General features: G+C 40.8%; 1 protein-coding gene and 1 long non-coding RNA gene across 2 annotated transcripts; one reads left to right on the top strand and one right to left on the bottom strand.

The window, feature by feature from the left end:
* Positions 1 to 3,330: 3,330 nt before the first annotated feature.
* LOC122784517 (kinesin-like protein KIF24) lies at positions 3,331 to 12,936 on the bottom strand. The gene is made up of 13 exons (XM_044049819.1): positions 12,815 to 12,936; positions 11,521 to 11,631; positions 10,616 to 11,437; positions 9,962 to 10,124; positions 9,698 to 9,795; positions 9,177 to 9,389; positions 8,990 to 9,077; positions 8,580 to 8,701; positions 8,319 to 8,424; positions 8,158 to 8,229; positions 7,925 to 8,034; positions 7,617 to 7,765; positions 3,331 to 3,419 (listed from the first exon to the last, which is right to left on the bottom strand). Exons 2-13 carry the CDS (start codon positions 11,577 to 11,579, stop codon positions 3,331 to 3,333), a joined length of 2,091 nt encoding a protein of 696 aa, XP_043905754.1. The 5' UTR covers positions 11,580 to 11,631; positions 12,815 to 12,936.
* A 1,928-nt stretch (positions 12,937 to 14,864) lies between these two features.
* On the top strand, positions 14,865 to 18,258 carry LOC122783803. The gene is made up of 3 exons (XR_006362090.1): positions 14,865 to 14,951; positions 15,589 to 15,642; positions 16,621 to 18,258. It is a non-coding gene; the product is annotated as an uncharacterized LOC122783803 (long non-coding RNA).
* Positions 18,259 to 18,791: the final 533 nt, after the last annotated feature.

Genomic DNA, 18,791 nt, shown 5'->3' with positions numbered 1-18,791 from the left:
CTCACTCTTACTGCTGCTTCGAATGAAGATGGAGAAGGGAAAACACACTGCAGAAGAAGTAAATCGTGGCTGTTGCCGTCTTAACGAACACAGAGGCTTCTGGTCATGCTGACGTTGATCTCACTTCTGCTACGTTCGGACTTTATCGATAATGCGTTGTCATTTAAACAAGCGGACTTTATCATTCTCCAGAGCTTGTGATCTTCTTCTGGGGTGAGTTTTCATTAACGTTGTTAATCTACGATGCATTAGTATTCATTCAAGGGATTAAAAAAATGTTTAATGCTGGACACTGTCTTTTCCCACTGTGCATTTCTGAACGTTATGTGGTTACATTGTTATTCTTGTTTTTAATTTTTATTCAAGTGCTTTATGTAACAGAAGTATTTCCCTCTGGGGATCAATAAAGTCAATTCTGATTCTTATCAGTCCACTGAAGTGCTTAAGGCAAATAACACTACAGTAACTACTAAATTAAGTACATTCATTTCTTTCTCTGGGAACCCCCTGGGACCTCTTCATAGAACCATCGGGGTCCCTAGGCCTGCTATTGATAACCATTGTTCAAACTACTACAATAGTATATATTGTAATATCAGATGTCACTGACAGCTAGACTGAGAGGGGATTGTGCTATGTAAATGTGATGTTTCTGTCTCTTGGCTGTGTAAATCTTGTAAATATTTGAGGCTAAAATTCTCCCTAAAGCAGTTTGAGGAGTGCCTACATTCAAATGGCCACATAGTCTTCAAATATATATATATATATACATATATATATATATATATATATTTTTTTTTTGTATTTTCGAATATGTGTTCGACATTGATGGAAATCTTAGAAATGACACTGTAAATAACTCCCACTGCCCACTTGCTGCTGGTTTTGCCATTGCTTGGCACCTCTGTGAACTCTTCAAGAAAACAATTCAAGGGGACAACCTCATAATTGAGACAATGCAAAGCTGTCATCAAAGCACAATGTCAGTACTTTGAAGAATCTAAAGAATATACTTCATATGTTTCTTTATAGCTCCTCATACTCTAATTTAGAATAATGTGATGTCTTCAATATTCATTTACAATTTGGATATATACAGAAAAAAACACTGAATGACAGGAATGTGTCCAAACCACTGTATAGAAATAAAACAGAGTTTATCCAATAGAGGGCAGCATACCGCGAATGCTTTATAATAATCTACGAGTGGTGTGTCAGAAGAGGAAGAAAAGCGAAGCGTCCTCCATCTTCTAGGACAACAGTCAGACCGAACGAACGGAGATTAAGACAAACATCAGCGATCATGGGAGCTGTTCTGGGACTGTGCTCCATGGCGAGCTGGGTGAGTTCACCAACACACGCTGCTAACAATGCTAAAGATGCCGTGTGTGTGTGTGTGTGTGTGTGACTGTGTCTGCCCTCAGACCATGACTGCGCACTTACACGGAGGACGGGCCGCGGCTCGCTCTCTCTCTGTGTGTGTGTGTGTGTGTGCGTGCGTGCGTGCGTGCGTGCTCATTGTTATCGACGTGTTCAGACAGACACACAGTGCTGCGTATGTGCGCGTGCATGCGTGTGTGTGTGTGTCTGGAACAGTCTGTGTACATAGAGTGACGCAGTATGCTCACGCTGTGACTAGATCCTGCGTGTGTCAGCTAAATCTGTTTAGGTATTTTGATGTTGCAACACACACACACACTTAGTAAACAACTCTCTCCCCGCGTGTGTTTGCAGATCCCGTGTCTGTGCGGCAGCGCCCCCTGCCTGCTGTGTCGCTGCTGCCCCAGTGGGAATAATTCCACAGTGACTCGTCTCATCTACGCCTTCTTCCTGCTGCTGGGAGTGGGAATAGCTTGCATCATGCTGATGCCTGGTATGGAGGGTCATCTCAAGAAGGTACTACACACATCATCAACAGCAACACACAGCGTGCGTGTGTGTTTCTGCCCTGTTGTCTCTTCATTATTAGCTGCAAAATTCCCCTAGTCAAGAAATATCTTCCTTCTTTTTTTTGTGATGCAAAATGATGCAAGCCTTGGTCCAAGGTGTGAAACTACAATGCTAGTTCCACACTTTTTAGACCCAGGCGTAGGAGGAACGGGACCTTATTCCCAGAATGTAAACAGTGTCTTTACTAACAGTTACGCTAACAGGTTCTTGCTCTGCAGAGTAAACTGAGAATGACAATGACATGTCTGCGAGGGGAAAAGACCTGCCTCTCAGGGAAAATGAGGGGCCGGCTGGTGGCAGTGGGCACTGGCCGGTGTTGGTAGGCAATATAATAAGTGGAGCAGAATGTGAGTTTTTATAAAATGAAAATGGAGGGAAATACCACTACTACTGATTAATCATTTGCTCAGTTAATCACCAACTATTTAAATCTTAATTGTGACTGTTTTCGTTTTTCTTTGCTGCCGTACACCAGAGAAACCAGAAAAACACAATATCTTTGCTTTGTTGACAAACCAAGACATTTGAAGATGTCATTATTTTGAGGATTAGATCAACATGTCTTTTATATTTAATGACAGTTTATGGTCAAAATAGTATTAGGGCCACATTGAGAAAACATTTTTTCACAGACTTTGAGAATAAAGTTGTTTTAGAAGAGGAGAGTTGTTAAAATGAGGATTTCGTGGAATTGTACTTAAGAATAGGTTTCACAAATAAGGAGATACAAGGAGATCTTTTGGCACATCAGCATCACATTGTCATAAGAATCAGGACTTTACTGAAAGGTTAATGGCTGCTTTTGTGGAGGGGGAAATGGCTTTAACTGGTCCACTGCAGGGTTATCCGTGGATGCATAAGCTGTCATTCAGAGGTGTTTTGTGGTTTCTCAAGAAACAATCCGATTGATAATTAAGATTTCGGATCCAGAAGGAGTCGAGGTCTGGCGAGCACAGCGTCTCTAACGCCAGCAGTACATCTGCAGAGACCCTAACGCCTTATGTCATATGGATTCGTAACATGATAAAGTAGAGAAACCACAAAACCCCTCTGAATGGCACCGATAACCCTGCAGCGCACCAGTTCAAGATTCAAGATTCAAGATTTCTTTATTGTCATACCAACACACATTAGACATGAGGTCAGAACGAAAATCAGTCTCTCCAGAACCCGGTCGGCCCAGCAATAAGAAGAATAAGAGAAGAAGAAAAGAAGAACCAACAGTTTAACTTAACAAAATATAAATTAAAAGATTAAAACTTTAAAACCTCTGGAGGTAAGGTGCTGTGCAAAAAAGAATTGGTGCAAGGGTGGTGTACGGTACTGGGGGCATGTGCAAAGTACAGTCCGTGGGGGGTGGGGGCAGCAGGGCTATGGGGGCTACAGAGAGTTCAGGAGTCTGACAGCTCCAGGGTAGAAGCTGTTTCTCAGTCTCGTAGTCCTGCTCTTGATGCTCCGTAGTCTCCTGCCTGAGGGGAGGGGGGTGAACAGGGTGTGTGCTGGGTGCAGTTAAAGCTATTTACCCACCACAAAAGCAGCCATGTCCTCTAAGTCAGCCTGGTTCTTTGTGCGGAAAAGATGCACGATTTTACTCTCGTAAATTTACGACTTTAATCTCCTAAATTAAGACTTTCTCAAAGTCTTTGAATTTTTTTTCCCTCAATGTGGCCCTAATACTCCGTCGTACAAAACAATTCAGATAATGATAACAATCATGTTTACACCCCGTGCAATTTCTGTCTCCATAGACTGAATGACCTGGGGAAACATTTGCATTATTTCAAAGTGAGCCCGCTATTACGAGCATTTCAGCACCTCCAGACTCAAACTTTAATGAAAGTGTGATAAAGGGACACTTTGGGAGCTACTTTGAACATTCTTCTGCTGTTCTGTTTATTGCTACAACTAACGATTATTTTCATAGTCAGTTAATCTGTACATTATTTTGTTGATTAATCAATTAGTTGTTTGGTCCATTAAATGTCAGAAAAAATTAAAAAATGTTGATCAGTGTTTCCCAAACTAGTAAATGATGTTCTCAAATGTTTTTTGTCCACAAACCAAAATGACTCAGTTTTAAATATGAAGCAGAGATGAGGTTCCCATATAAACACGTTATACGTTTATTTGAGTATATTGTTATTGTATAGATCATAAACGTGTATAATAGCCAAACTTATTGTTATTTTTTTCATATCCTGTTAGCATTTGGGCTAGCGGTTATCAGCGTAATTGTAAAAAAAAGTAGCGATAATTTCATTTTACTGTACGTGGTCAGTAAAGAGAGAGAGAGAGAGATGGAGTATGTCCACATAGAGAGAAGCAGACGAGACGGGAGCAAACGTCACTCAAGAGAAGAGAAGCTCCTCGTACACTAAAGACAAGTAACACAGGTTTGTACTGATTAACTGAGATTTTCTTACCTGGTCTGTTCAGTAACAACAGAAATACAACATGTGTTTATATACCGTTTAGCATCTCTATCACATCATGACAGTGTAATCTATATCCCTTTGATGTGTTATCTCATTATAACAGTTGTTGCCTGAGTAACTTTAGCTGAATGATTATATGATATACACTCCTGGTCTACCACTTGACTTTTTTGTTCCATAACCCTCAGGATATTTTAAGAAGTTTAAAATTACTGTCTTACTGCAGCAATGGTGTGTAATGGCCTTGCTGAAACAGTGGGTACGGAAAATATTCAGACCCTTTTAAATTTTTCACTATTTCATTGCAGCCATTTTCTAAAATCAAAAAAGTTCATTTTATTTCTCATTAATGTACACTCAGCACCACATCTTGACAGAAAAAAAACAGAAATGTAGACATTTTTGCAAATGTATTAAAAAAGAAAAAGTGTAATATCACATGGTCATAAGTATTCAGAGCCTTTGCTCAGTATTGAGTAGAAGCTCCTTTTGAGCTAGTACAGCCATGAGTCTTCTTGGGAATGATGCAACACGTTTTTCACACCTGGATTTGGGGATCCTGTGCCATTCTTCCTTGCAGATCCTCTCCTGTTCTGTCAGGTTGGATGGTGAATGTTGGTGGACAGCCATTTTCAGGTCTCTCCAGAGATGCTCAATTGGTTTAGGTCAGGGCTCTGGCTGGGCCTGTCAAGAATGGTCACAGAGTTGTTCTGAAGCCACTCCTTCGTTATTTTAGCTGTGTGCTTAGGGTCATTGTCTTGTTGTAAGGTGAACCTTCAGCCCAGTCTGAGGTCCTGAGCACTCTGGAAGAGGTTTCCTTCCAGGATATCTCTGTACTTGGCCTCATTCATCTTTCATTCAATTGCAACCAGTCGTCCTGGCCCTGCAGCTGACCCCCATAGCATGATGCTGCCACCACCATGTTTCACTGTTGGGATTGTATTGGGCAGGTGATGAGCAGTGCTTGGTTTTCTCCACACAATTAACGCCAAAAGTTCAATCTTGGTCTCATCAGACCAGAGAATCTTATTTCTCATAGTCTGGGAGTCCTTCATGTGTTTTTTGGCAAACTCGCTGCGGGCTTTCATATGTCTTGCACTGAGGAGAGGCTTCTGTCGGGCCACTCTGCCATAAAGCCCCGACTGGTGGAGGGCTGCAGTGATAGTTGACTTTGTGGAACTTTCTCCCATCTCCCTACTGCATCTCTGGAGCTCAGTCACAGTGATCTTTGGGTTCTTCTTTACCTCTCTCACCAAGGCTCTTCTCCCACGATTGCTCAGTTTGGCTGGACGGCCAGGTCTAGGTAGAGTCCTGGTCGTCCCAAATGTCTTCCATTTAAGGATTATGGAGGCCACTGTGCTCTTAGGAACCTTGAGTGCTGCAGAAATTCTTTTGTAACCTTGGGCTGATCTGTTCCTTGCCACAATTCTGTCTCTGAGCTCCTTGGGCAGTTCCTTTGACCTCATGATTCTCATTTGTTCTGACATGCACTGTGAGCTGTAAGGTCTTATATAGACAGGTGTGTACCTTTCCTAATCAAGTCCAATCAGTTTAATTAAACACAGCTGGACTCCAATGAAGGAGCAGAACCATCTCAAGGAGGATCAAAAGAAATACAGCATGTGAGCTAAATATGAGTGTCACAGCAAAGGCTCTGAATGACCATAAGATATTTCAGTTTTTCTTTTTTAATAAATTTGCATACATTTCTACATTTCTTTTTTTTCTGTCAAGATGGGCTGCTGAGTGAACATTAATGAGAAATAAAATGAACTTTTTTGATTTTATCAAATGGCTGCAATGAAACAAAGAGTGAAACATTTAAAGGGGTCTGAATACTTTCCGTACCAACTATACACTTGTGGTGAAGATGACTGGCGGAGCACAGATATCTAACTCAGTTGCTGGAGACAAAACCAGGTGTAGTTTTTGATGCCCTGATGATGCATCAATGTGCGGATGGTAACCCACCTTCTGCTGGTGTGTCAGGGGTAAACTGGTGTTCTTGTGGCAACTGTAGGGACATGACTACAGACCAGGAGTGGAAAATCTGAGGCCAGGTTCCAACCATGTAAAACTACAACACTGCCTTGAAGGTTGTTACAAACCTAGCTTGTTGGGGAAGGGGAAATAACATAAATAACCAGATGGAATTGGTTTGGCAAAAATTAGTTTGTTTTATTAATACGGTAGGTAAATTTAACATAAATCAGTCACAATAAACCAAGGGAGGAGGCCACTATTCCCAAAATCAAAATACAGAAACAAACCAAAACACCAAACTGGGAATAGCACCTCTAAGTAAATGTAGGACAGAGTTTGGCAACTAAACAAAATACAGACTCACGGCCGTCAACGTAGAGCACACACTTAAAATCAAAAGGAATAGTTTAAAGGAGACATATTATACCCTATTTCCCCAAGTTAAAATAGTTCCCTGGTGTCCTAATGAACATGTCAGTGACATGCTTTGGTCAAAATACCATAAGGATGAAGCATCATAGCAGTTCAATTACCCTGCTAAACCCGCCCCTTTTAGAACGCTTGGTTTTGTGCATGGTCCCTTTATATGCAAATGAGACACAGGCAAACACACACCCACTTCTTTCAGGGGGTTTCTGATTTGTCCTTTTTACTGCACTCACTTGCTCAGCTCCTGTTCCCTCCACTCCATTCCTCTCCCCCTCCCTCCACTAGTTCTCTGACAATATCAACATGGCAGCGTGCACGGAAAACAGCGAGAGTGCCGTCACAGGAAGAGACGTCCTACATAAGGATGGAGCCAAACACTGTCCAACTGTAAATCAGTTAAAATCACTTAGGGACAGCACCACTGATCACCAGCGGCGAGCTGCATAAACTGCCGCTGTATGTGACTGTATCAGACTGAGTCTGTGCTCCGGTAATGAAGGATGTACTGAACAAATATTTTTAATTAGGACTTGTCAGAATGGTCAGTTATGAGCTCTATGTGACCTTTTCTTTAAAATGTGTATGTTTGTACGTCGGTGAAATACGTTCGCTGACTAAATACAGCGACCGCTGGCCGCACTCTGATGTGAAGTGGTGCGAACACACAAACACAAGTTTGCTGACTTTATCCGGCACATTAGCTTCATATATAAAATCCTCAGAGGCTGGAAGTTTGTGTAAAACACTGTGCTCCACTGTGCTGCACCAACAGCACACTGTCCCTCCAAGGACATAATACCCTTCCGCCTCTGCCTGTACTCTCGCATTTATAGGACAAGGTGGAGCTAAGGTGAGGCGAATTCAACATTGCATCTTTATGGTCCTGCTCAGGGACCTTTCGGGTGTTGACTGGTATTTTCACCACATTTCCTCCTCTCAGGCATTCCTGTTTTGTCAACTCTTTCACACTATGAAACATAAAGCAGATGTAACATCTTGAGGTGTAGTCACACTACAGCTCTGAATACAAGTCATTCAATAAATAGATCCATAGATGTTCCAGCAACTAATATGCAATACCTCTCCCACTACATCCCCTCAATACACACATACACACAAACACTTACCGATCAGCATATCTCAGTGTATTAAGTGTGTGTTCGGTCGCTAAATGACAAGGTGAAATGTTGGCAATCATGCATGTCAGAGAGTCACCAATAAATGAGTCTTTTAAAACCTAGAATGAGAAGAATGAAAACCACCATGAAAATAATAGACATTTTGTATTTTGATCAAGCACACTTGATAAAAAAAAAAAACTTAAAACGGACATGTGAAAATGTCCTTAATTTCTCACTACCTGTGTAAGTTTGCTTTGTCTGAAAGGTATGTGCTGTTTCTTTTGATCGAGAGTCCGGATACATTCTTTGAGCTGAAAAACAAACAAAAAGAACTTCATCATACCTTTGATTTATATGTGTGATCTCAGAGTGTATGAACATGTGTGCCCGCAGAGCTTACAGCCAACAGGCTCTGGTTTATCTCAGCGCCCTCGATACGACTCTGTCTGTTTGGATCTTTGGTGTCGGATGCCCTCTCACTTCCTGCAAGGTCCACAAACCAAATTCTACAGGCACACAGACACATGTCTTGAGTCAATCATGTTATATGAGTGCCAATGGGTTTTTTTGTCAAAACCCTTTTAAGTCAAAACTATTACAAAGACTGCATGTCATGGAGTTGTTAAGATATCAATAAAGCCCATTGAGCGCTGGGACTCACCTGCCAGCTGACTGGAGGTTTTCACCTTTGAGCTGAATTTCAAGCAAGGCATGAGACCGAGAAGAAAGTGCATTTACTCCATTCGTCCCCTGCTTGCGTTCCTTAATGCCCTGTGAAATCACCTTTTTTAGGGGCAATGGGATAATGAGGAGACAAGGGAGAGAGAATGAGAGAGATTGAGGTTTTTAAAGAGGGTGAAGTAGCCACTGTATCAAATTTGCTGGTGCATTGGTGAGGATGTGTAAGAAATAAGACAATGCAAGCAAAGTTTGATTCTACAGAATCATTCATAATAATCAGTTAAAACAAAATTTTCTATCCTCTGCCATGGTGAGTTGGAGTGTGAATCACAGCAGCAACTCTGGAATGTGCTGTTTGCATATGAGAGCATGTATTTTAAAGAGATAAACCTCCAGCAGTGAGTCGGCCGACTCCACCCTGACAGTCCGCAATCCGGCAATTTGAACCGCTTTCTTTCTGTCCTCCCTCGCGAACAACCTACAGACAGATGAGCAGAGGGAGAGGAAACAAGATATAAAACACATACAAAACCAACAAACTACTTTCAACATGTCCTTCTAACAAACGCACACACACCTTTTCCTGTGGTCCAACAGGTCATACAGGTGGCCACAGTAAATCTCAAAGAAACTGACATACGCCTGATTTTGCACATGAGAGGTGGACAAGTGTGTAAAGATGTCCCGGACTGCAAGTTCATACAATCCAGGCTTCCCTGTGGCTGAGCCCAACATGGTGTGAGTCTTCCCCGCACCTGTCTGGCCATATGCAAAGCAAGTGGCCTCGCCTCTGTGGACATACACAAGACAAATAAGGATAGAGGACACACAGATTCACATAAGCATATAGCTGAAATTATCACAGGCATTCTTCATATTCAAACCCTAAAACTGACTTCATTATATTTGAATTGAAAGGAATGTGGGTGAGCTTTCACTTTGGTGCCAATTAATATTCTCTAAGAAGCTTTGTAGCTTGTCAACATGCCTTTTTTTTTAGCAAATTTATGTCTGACTTTTACATTTCAGGAAGAACAAATCATTGTTTCTATGCTGCAAGGGCACCAACAATTTTTGTCACCGTGTATATATACCTACCCACTGAGCATGTGCTGCACCAGAGGATATGCTGTTCTCTGATACACTTCCTCATTGGAACTCTCTTCTCCAAATACCTGGTTAAAGAAGAACCTGTGCTGCAGAGGCCAAAGTAAGAGTAAAGTAAATATCCAGTTGTATAAATCAAGCAATTCATCTCATTACAGTTTCACATTCTATGCGTGAGACACTGCAATTAGTGTCTTTAATCACAGTGATAATATAGAACAAAAACACAATTTCAGACAAAACAATAACATCTACCTGCAGTATGTATTGTGTGAGATCCAAAGCTACTTTGGTTTCATTGATGACAACACACTCTCTGTCTGAAGTCGTCACAGCATCTGCTTCACCTCTCCTGCTCTCTGCACACGTCAGAGGTCTTTTCCTCACGCACACACAAATCCGCTGCTCTCCTTGCCTCCTGTGCACACACCCACACACATAAATTGGTTGGCACAGATATTCTCCTTTTGACAATTCATTGACTTCAATTAATTTGGACAGCATAACCAACACGTTATCCCTAATCATAACCAGTTAATACCTAACCACTATTCAAATCTTAGCCCTTAACTTAACCAGTTTCTCAGAAATTAGATTCTGCCACATAAGGACCAGGTTATGGTCTCCATGGGGACTGCTGGTCTTGACAAGGTCTGAGTTTATGCCAGAAAGGGTCATAAAGCAATGACAAATACAAACACACACACACACACATAGGATTAAGGATGATAGTGTCCAAGATGCTCAGACACTTTGTAAACTATATAATATAAGGAAAAACATTCCATGAGTAAAATAAGTTTTAAAATGTGTGGACACTATTGTTACTAATCTCTAAATATCCTTCATATTCACTAACTGTACTTATACCTGGAAGCAGTTATGGCAATACAAACCACTGCCACTCACCTTTTGTTCAGAGCAGGAGTGGAACTCCGTGGTAGTCCGTAGTTGTAGCCAGGTGTTCTCTTTGATTCATAAATGGGTGGTGAATTAGTCATGGATCCAGAATCCCCGTTACTGCTAATTTCTGTGAGAACTTTATCCTTCTTAGAGATGCTTTTAGGGTCTTTGAGCCCAGGTGGTTTGCCGTTAGACCTCTTTGACACCACTGTTGCAGGCCTGGGTTTTTGTTGGTAGACTGACGCACACTTTGGTGACCTGATCACCAAAGATCTGGCGCATGAGTTGTCCTTGGTGTCTCCTCCTGTGAGATGATTAGATGGGTGACTATAGTATTCTGTAATGTGGTTGTCTCTCCCAGGTGTGGCTGAGCCTTTGCCATGGACTGACATGGCATTAACATTATGGCCAGTGTAGACAGGAGCAGAGTGTACGGGACGAGAAGGCAGCCTCTGATGATGATCGGTGCTTCTGTGGCTGAGATCAGGCCGTCTGCGAAGGCATGATGGTCTGTCAAATGTGGCTGCATTCTGCCTATTCACGACAAAGTCCCTCTCATTCTCAGCATCATCGATATCATCATCATGACCCACGCAGCCGTCATTAGTAAAACAACCATTTACTACAGCAAAGCCTTTAGCACCAGCATTTTCAATGTAATCATCACCGTCTTCGTCCTCATATTCAAGAGAGTCGAGAGTTTTGACCATTTGGATCAGATTGAACAGTCGAGTCCTTTCCTCCATAGTGCGGATTCCTAGGATGGGAAAGTCCTCCATGGTGAGTGCAGAAAGGTGGGCAACACAACGAATTCCTATTGACGTAAACCTGACAAGACAGCAGACAGAATATTAGTCAGAGAGACAACAACATGTGCTGGATGTTCTCTTTGTGTGAGTGTGAGTTCTTACCTGGCATAGTGATGCTGTAGCCCGAAAGCACTGAGACACTCATTCAGGTAAATTTTCATTTTTTTTCCCCCGTTCTTCCTCTTTGTTGTAATTTTATTTACTCAATTTAACCTGTGAATGGCAGTCATGTGGGTTTAATAAACTGGTCACAAAAAGTAAATGTATATACATAGAGTCGCTGTACAACTGTAATTCTATGACAATGGGATAAACATGAATGGAAAATAACAAAATAAACTACAGCATTCACACTACATGAGCTCCACACTGCAGCCGCACCACTTAACACACTGTACATTTGAATGGGAATGGGCAAAGCATAGGTCATGATATGGTATGATAGTGAAATTTGACACTTGCTTTAGTAAGAAGCCAGGACAGCACAGTGCAGTCATGTCACACATTTCTGTATCATAGCAAATATGATAAATATAGATCGCAGAGCCAAGCAACTCAACTGGAATAGCCATGCCATATGAAGCCCTCTTCATATGCATGCATTAGGTGAGAGGGCTGTTAACTGTACATATGAAACAATGAAATGTTCTAGATCATCTGATTCAGAGTGAATTGCATTTTATTCAAGCTGAGTCAGAGGTTCTCAAATTTGTGTCAGCCAAGGAACACCGAAAAAGAAAACAAAACAATTCCAGGGACCGTGTTAGGAGAATTATAGACAGGGTAGTTGAAATAAAATAAAACAAAGTAATTCCACAAAACAAAATAAAGAAAATACAAGTTTAAGTAAGTATACAATTAAAAAAATCTAATATATCCAATGGTGAACAGTAACGTACTGAAATTACTGTTAATGTGGTCAAACTATGCTCTTTGCAAAGGCTTTTACGGTAAAAACTCTGCAAACCAATGAATCAAGCTGATTTATAAGGATGCCGACATCCGGTTTTCAAAATACAAACACCGATTTAAAAGCGCTAATGTGTGACGTTTAACGGTTGAGTAGAATTGCCTGATTTGCAGTATGCTAGTAGCCATAGAGGAGCCATAAGAGAATTCCCTTAATACACTTTCTCAAATTTCAGTTATTAGGCCTCTGAAACATATAGCTGAGGATGTTCGTTATTCTTTCCATTCAAATATGTGCTTTCAAACGTGTACATAGAAGTAAAGCGCTCTCAGTGTTTTATTTCAAAAACCGGATGTCAATATCCTTACAAACCAGCTTGCTTCATTGTTTCGAAAGCTTTTTACCGTAAAAGCCTTTTGGAGTTAAAAAATTCAACGTTTTTCTAACCGCTTTTCTAACACAGGCAACAAGAAACATAAAACTTACCAGATTCACACCAGACAGAGTTTATGCCACATTTCATCTCAGCGAGGTGACTCAAGAGACATGTATCCATGAATATTTGAGAGCTGCATGAGTTGTGCTACTATCTCCATGTCCCCAGAGAGAGAGGACGTTTGAAATTTCCTGCTGTCAATGAACGCAACACCTGTTTGACCAGGTGGTGGAGCCACTACACTCACAGAAACATTTGCCTTCATTATTCATCACAAATTCTTTACAGCGCTTCCAAATCTTTGATGACTTTCATGTCTGTCTATATCTGTATTGGTAGCCTATGTGTGGATGCATGTATCTATGTATTCATATTCATCTGTTTATTATTTATTTACGGATATATTTATAGTTTACTGTTTGGCTGGTTATATCGGCTAATAATAATAATTATTACAACTGCAATGGGGATAAGGTTGGGTCATCCTAGTCCATGAACATGTAACAGAAATAAAATAAAATTTAACAAAAAGGAGCACAAAGGAGCAAGGCTAGAATTATATAAGCAGAGAATTAGACTGCGATGTGTACAGTCTTTTGGCCTTATTATTGTTTTTATGCATTATATTTAATAGCATGAAATAATTAGTAACGTTGTGCATTAAGGCTGTGGGTTTCTTAAATACTGTGAAAACTGTAATGTAGCAGAGTCAGATACTTTAGAATCCACTCTATGATATGATATTATTGAAGGTAAACTGAGGTATATTGTCTGTTTTCAGAGATGATTAATCGTGAACATCAGACCACAACACAGTAACATGAGAACTTGGGGGAAAAGATGTATCCTTTCATGAACGTAAAGCAGAAAAGGGGTTACAAATATTCCCACTCCAGTTCAGTAGATGGCGGTAACGTGCCACTAGGATTGACAACAACGCATAGATCAAACAAATACACAATTAATCAAGAAAGTAATGGACAGATTATCATTCTAATATTGTATTCATTCATAACGTTGCACAATTACGCTGCTCACATTACAATGAATAGATTTTGTTTCTTTATTCAGTTCAATTCTGAGGAAATAAATGCACAATTCTGTGATTTAAGAATTTTGAGTAAGAAAATGCAGAATTGCAAAAACACTGCTCACATTACACTAAACAGGTTTCGTTTCTCATGTGTTTTACTCTTAATAGCTGCAGTGTACTACTACAGTACCATTTCATAATTTTATTCTTTCTTTTTATAACAGTGTTTATCTTCAATACTTTGTTTAATAGTCTTATATTTCCGTGTTCCATGTTTTGAAATGACTTTTATTTCTTCTATTTTAAGAGTTGTAAAGTGCCTGAAAATGAACACAAAAAGCTCCGTTTGTCTATTTCTATCTTTTTGATAAGACATAAACACACAAACACAAATATAGCTCAATATCAAATGAAATAAATATACATTATTCACCACAGAGGGAAAGGGGTCAAATATTAGAACAGAATCAACAATGGTTCACACGTAAATGTGCAGCAACTGTGAGGTTTGTGCAAAGTTATGAAGGAATAAAGTATAAAGATGTCAGTGAATAAAGCAGTTTTCATCATTCCTGCAGAGAGAGAGTCACTATCTGGTGATGATGATGATGATGATGATGAAGATGAAGCTCAGCTTGTGCTGCAGAGATGAAATTCAGAATGTTTTTAATTTATATCTCATCAGGTGATCTCTTCACAAACTCTCCCCCTCACTGTCGCCGGCTTTTATTTGTCTTTATTTCTTACATCAATATCAGCTAATGGCTTCATATCGTGAGACAGATAAGGTTGTGTGTGTGTGTGTGTGTGTGTGTGGGAGGGAGGATGATGATGATGATGCAGAAAATGGGAGCGCTGCTCTGCTCAATGCTTCAATCATACTTCAGTCATAAATCAATAACATCTCAGTTCAGTAAAAATAGGTTAGTTATTAAAAATGTAATTCTGATTCTGTTAGTGTACCTAATAAAGTGGTCATGAGCAGAAACCCTGGTAATAGGAGTGCGACTGACTCCTCTACACCGTCTTTAATGACGTCTCTCACCCTCACTGTTTCATCTCAGGATCACATCTACAAACTGATGAAAAGTGACAGCTACGCTCGATTCTTACGCTCCAACATTTACCAGGATCTGCTGACGGCCAGGAAGAAAGTACGTGTTCTTTTCTTACTTTCAGTGTGTGCACTTAAAAAACTGCTCACTCTCCAAGGTCACTTCATAAAGCACCATTAGTGACACGTTTCAAAGGACTAAGAAAGCAGGAATGACTGAAGTCGGACCTGATTTAAGCATCTTCAGCTGTATATGACGACGAGGCATGGAATGGATCATTCTGAGAGTTAAGACAGAACTCTGAGGAAAAGAATGCACTTTCGAGATTGAAGTCACTTTCTGTGATGTCAACAGAGTAAAACTGTATTTCTAAAGCACTTTTCTTAATCTTAATGACCATTAAAAAACTCATTTACATCTATGTATAGAGCCTTGATTTAATCCCACAGCATTAACATAATCTTGGTGTGAGCACTTTAGGGTTCAGCGTGTTGCCCTAAGACACAGTAACTGGGAATCAAACCTGTGACCTTCTGGTTAGATATTGACCCGCTTCACCCTCAGAGAACCCAGAAGAACACGAACAGCCAAACAGAGACCTGTGTGTGTGCTGCGGTCTGTGAAGACAAATACAAGCACAGGAGTCAATGTGTGAACACGTGTGTTTACGAGAGTGTGTTTCCTCACATTAAAACACCAAAACTCTTCACTCTTGTCCCCATTTCTGATGCTGCAGCCTGAGACAGAGCAGGGACGCCGCACCTCCCTGGAGAAGTTCACTCGCAGTGTGGTGAGTGTCCCGCTGCCTCTGGTTGTCATTCTTTAAAATGTCATGAATCACTGTCAGCAGCGCGTCGCTTTCATGTCCCAGAGAGTGTAAAAAGTAGAGCAGCAGAGGAATGAGCTGCGGCAGCTCCTGCATGACGTTATTTAACGAAACTTAGGAGCCATGAAGCCTTTTCTCGTTTGAATATTCTGGTCATATTTAATTTGTATTTGCAGGGATTCTAATGTAATTGCATCATTTTGCCCGGACTTTCACTTCTTCTGCTGCTGCTGCTCGACTCTGGCTCCTTCCCTGAGGAGACACGTCCTCATCGCTCACTTTATTCACTGACACTTTGCTGATATTTGAAACTGACTTTCTGTCACATCACTTTAAATCCAGAGATTAAACACAACAAGTATGAATTCTGAGGGAAATAATGCAGCATTGTGACTTTTATTGTCAGAATTCTTATATAAGGCTGATTTAGTTTTATTTTGTTTCAGAAATAAGTTTCATATATGGCCCTAATCCTCTTCCATAGCTATCGAAGGCAGAGATTACAATTTGCAGTACAGGGATTTATGTGCGCTTCAATCTTAGCTCTGCACTTGTGTTTACCGTCTGTTGTTGTTGTATTTCCCCTCACACAAAGACCAAAAGCCTCTGTTGAATCAAGTCCTGCAACAGTAACCCAAACCCAAACAATGCATTTCCCTGTTGACACAATCTGAGAAGAATGACCAGAATCGATAAGTAAATATTGTGTAAATCTCTTCAGACGAGCTCGGAGTCCGCGCTGACATTTTCTCTGATCGTTCCTCAGCTACTGTATTATCCGCGTTATGTGGGAGACGATAAATACCCAGCACCGCTTTTAGATTCCGAACACGCTTTCTAAACAAAAATCTTTGCTCTCCTGCAGTTCTAAATCCTCAGGAAATCCTTCAAGTTGATGGCATTTCAGCATCTGTCACACTCACTGTCTCACTGTCGTCTCAGGGCAAGTCGCTGACGGGCAAACGGCTGACGGGCCTCATGCAGTCGTCCTGACACAGCCTGGACGACGAGTAGGAGGAAGCACGCCCGGAAGAGCTGCGTACACCTGGGGAGGAGGCGGAGCGAGAGTAGCCTGGGGCGTTTGGCTGTGGGAGGCCGGTGAGGGCACCACTGCCCAGACCGGATTGGACCGCTACCACGCTTGAAACTCCCCTAAGATTAGTTGAAGAGTACCCGACGGCATGCAATAAGTCACCTGACCTGACCCCCCCAGGACAGTGCTGTCACTGTGTAGAGGACAAAACTCTTCTTAGGAGGTTTCCACTCAAAAACACCTGCACCTTAGCAGGTTCTACTGTTTCACTCTATCTATCCACACTTGTGTTCATATGGTAGCTGAAGACGCTATTGCTTTATTTTCAGTGGTGTACAAAAACAAAAAAAAAATGGAATGCTTGAATGCCTTGACTGATGTCAACAAAAAAGAGACTTTAAATTAACGCTGTAGCTGTTTTATTTCACTGGGGGGATGATGTTAGAGTCGACTCAGTCACGCTGCTCGATGACATGACGGAGAAGTAACAAACAAACTTCTTCATAAATCTGTGAGACGACACGAGATTAACCTCTGGGTGTTCAACGTGGGTTCAGTTTGTCAGAAAGTGACCGTATGTTCTTGTTCTGATTGCAGAGTGAATACGGCTGCTTACAGACCTGCTCTGGTTCAGTAGAGGCCGCGGCTGAGACGCAGGTAAACATCTGGCAGCAAAGCAGCAGCTGATTTATGCACACGACGGAGTGTGAGGGCCAAACTGAAGAGACAAAAAAATGTAATCTCTCCAGAATAAAGTTGTCATTTTATAAAACTCACAATATTACGACCTTATTCTCGATATAAAAACAAAAGTTTGGCCCTAATACTCTGTCATAATACAGAGCCCTGGAAGAGGTTATTTGGCAAGATTTCACTCCAGTGTAGATCACTTTGCAATTTAAGTAAAAGCACACTGTAATCCATGCTCTCTGCATTTAGCCTCCATCCACCTGCCGTCCACACAACTGCACTTAGTTGCTCACTGATTCTACCACATCACAGCCTGTGTTGTGATGACATCGTCCTCTTTGCTTTAAGTAACCTCCTCAAATGTCTGTCGCGGGTCAAACGCTGATTTTAAATCTTTGTATTTGTGGCCAATGTAAAAGTTAAACTCCATTGGTTATGTGTTCTCCAAAGAGTTTATTTTTTTGTCTCTTCCAGGACTATTTTCTGTCTTCATCACCACAAAGTATTGCATCACTGTTTTTTTTTTAAAAATACAATCTATTCTGTGCCGTTTGTCACAGTCAGTGTTGCCTCTGTGAGCTCACACTTTATTAATAGCCGGCTTTTCTCAGCAGCTGCACTGAATAGACAGAGGTGTAATCTTGTTGTCATTAAAGGGACAGGTTGATACTTTTTCCCCTAAAATAACCAAACAACAAAAGGTGTTTTGCTTTAAACGAGTGAATTTGATTATTCTATCTTCTAAACATTCCACTTCAGGCTGCTGCAGTCTGACCTCTACCCATTCTTCACCTTATGTAAAGACCAGGACCGTGAAAATAATAAATGGAAAGTAAAAAATAGGAATGCACAATGAAGAGATGCAGTTGTGCTGTGAGTTCATGTGTGTGTACCTTTGATTTCTCCAGGAAATTCAACCTTATCATTATGTGACATGGAGAAATGTTGAGTCCCCTGAGGTGATGATGGGAGTCCTTTTCAACGAGCCGGTACACCCTCTGTATGTAGGCCCACACTGCCCTCTAGTGCATTAGTGATGGAAGTGCAAGTAAGTGTCTCCACCACTGCTTTTTGAAACATAATTCAGAGGAAAAATACAACTAAACACAATGACGAGAATATTGTTAAGGACATTTAAAAGTAAGGTTTTAAAGTAAATGTGATCAAACTGAGTCAGTGATGATATAACAAAAAACAACTGTCATCAAACGTAATTTAATTATATACTGGGTTGAATAATTAATCCAATTAGCAAATTGCGAAGACTACAATCTGATCAGTCTATGTTTTTAAATTCTCCTCCTTTGTGTTGCATTAATACTCTTGAAACACCAATACTTACTCATAAATGTCATGTAGAATATCCCACATGTCCCTAATTAAAGCGTTT

Source organism: Solea senegalensis, linkage group LG17 (genome assembly GCF_019176455.1).
Source record: "Solea senegalensis isolate Sse05_10M linkage group LG17, IFAPA_SoseM_1, whole genome shotgun sequence".
Lineage (NCBI taxonomy): Eukaryota > Metazoa > Chordata > Actinopteri > Pleuronectiformes > Soleidae > Solea > Solea senegalensis.
The sequence above is the reverse complement of the archived record's forward strand: the minus strand, read 5'-3'. Positions and strand labels throughout refer to the sequence as shown.

Coding starts and splice junctions, on each gene's coding strand:
- LOC122784517 (XM_044049819.1), bottom strand. CDS start 11,579: ATGAAAATTTACCTGAATGAGTGTCTCAGTGCTTTCGGGCTACAGCAT. Junction 11,438..11,520: donor CTACAGCATCACTATGCCAG/GTAAGAACTCAC, acceptor CTGTCTTGTCAG/GTTTACGTCAATAGGAATTC. Junction 8,035..8,157: donor GACAAAGCAAACTTACACAG/GTAGTGAGAAAT, acceptor TTCTCATTCTAG/GTTTTAAAAGACTCATTTAT.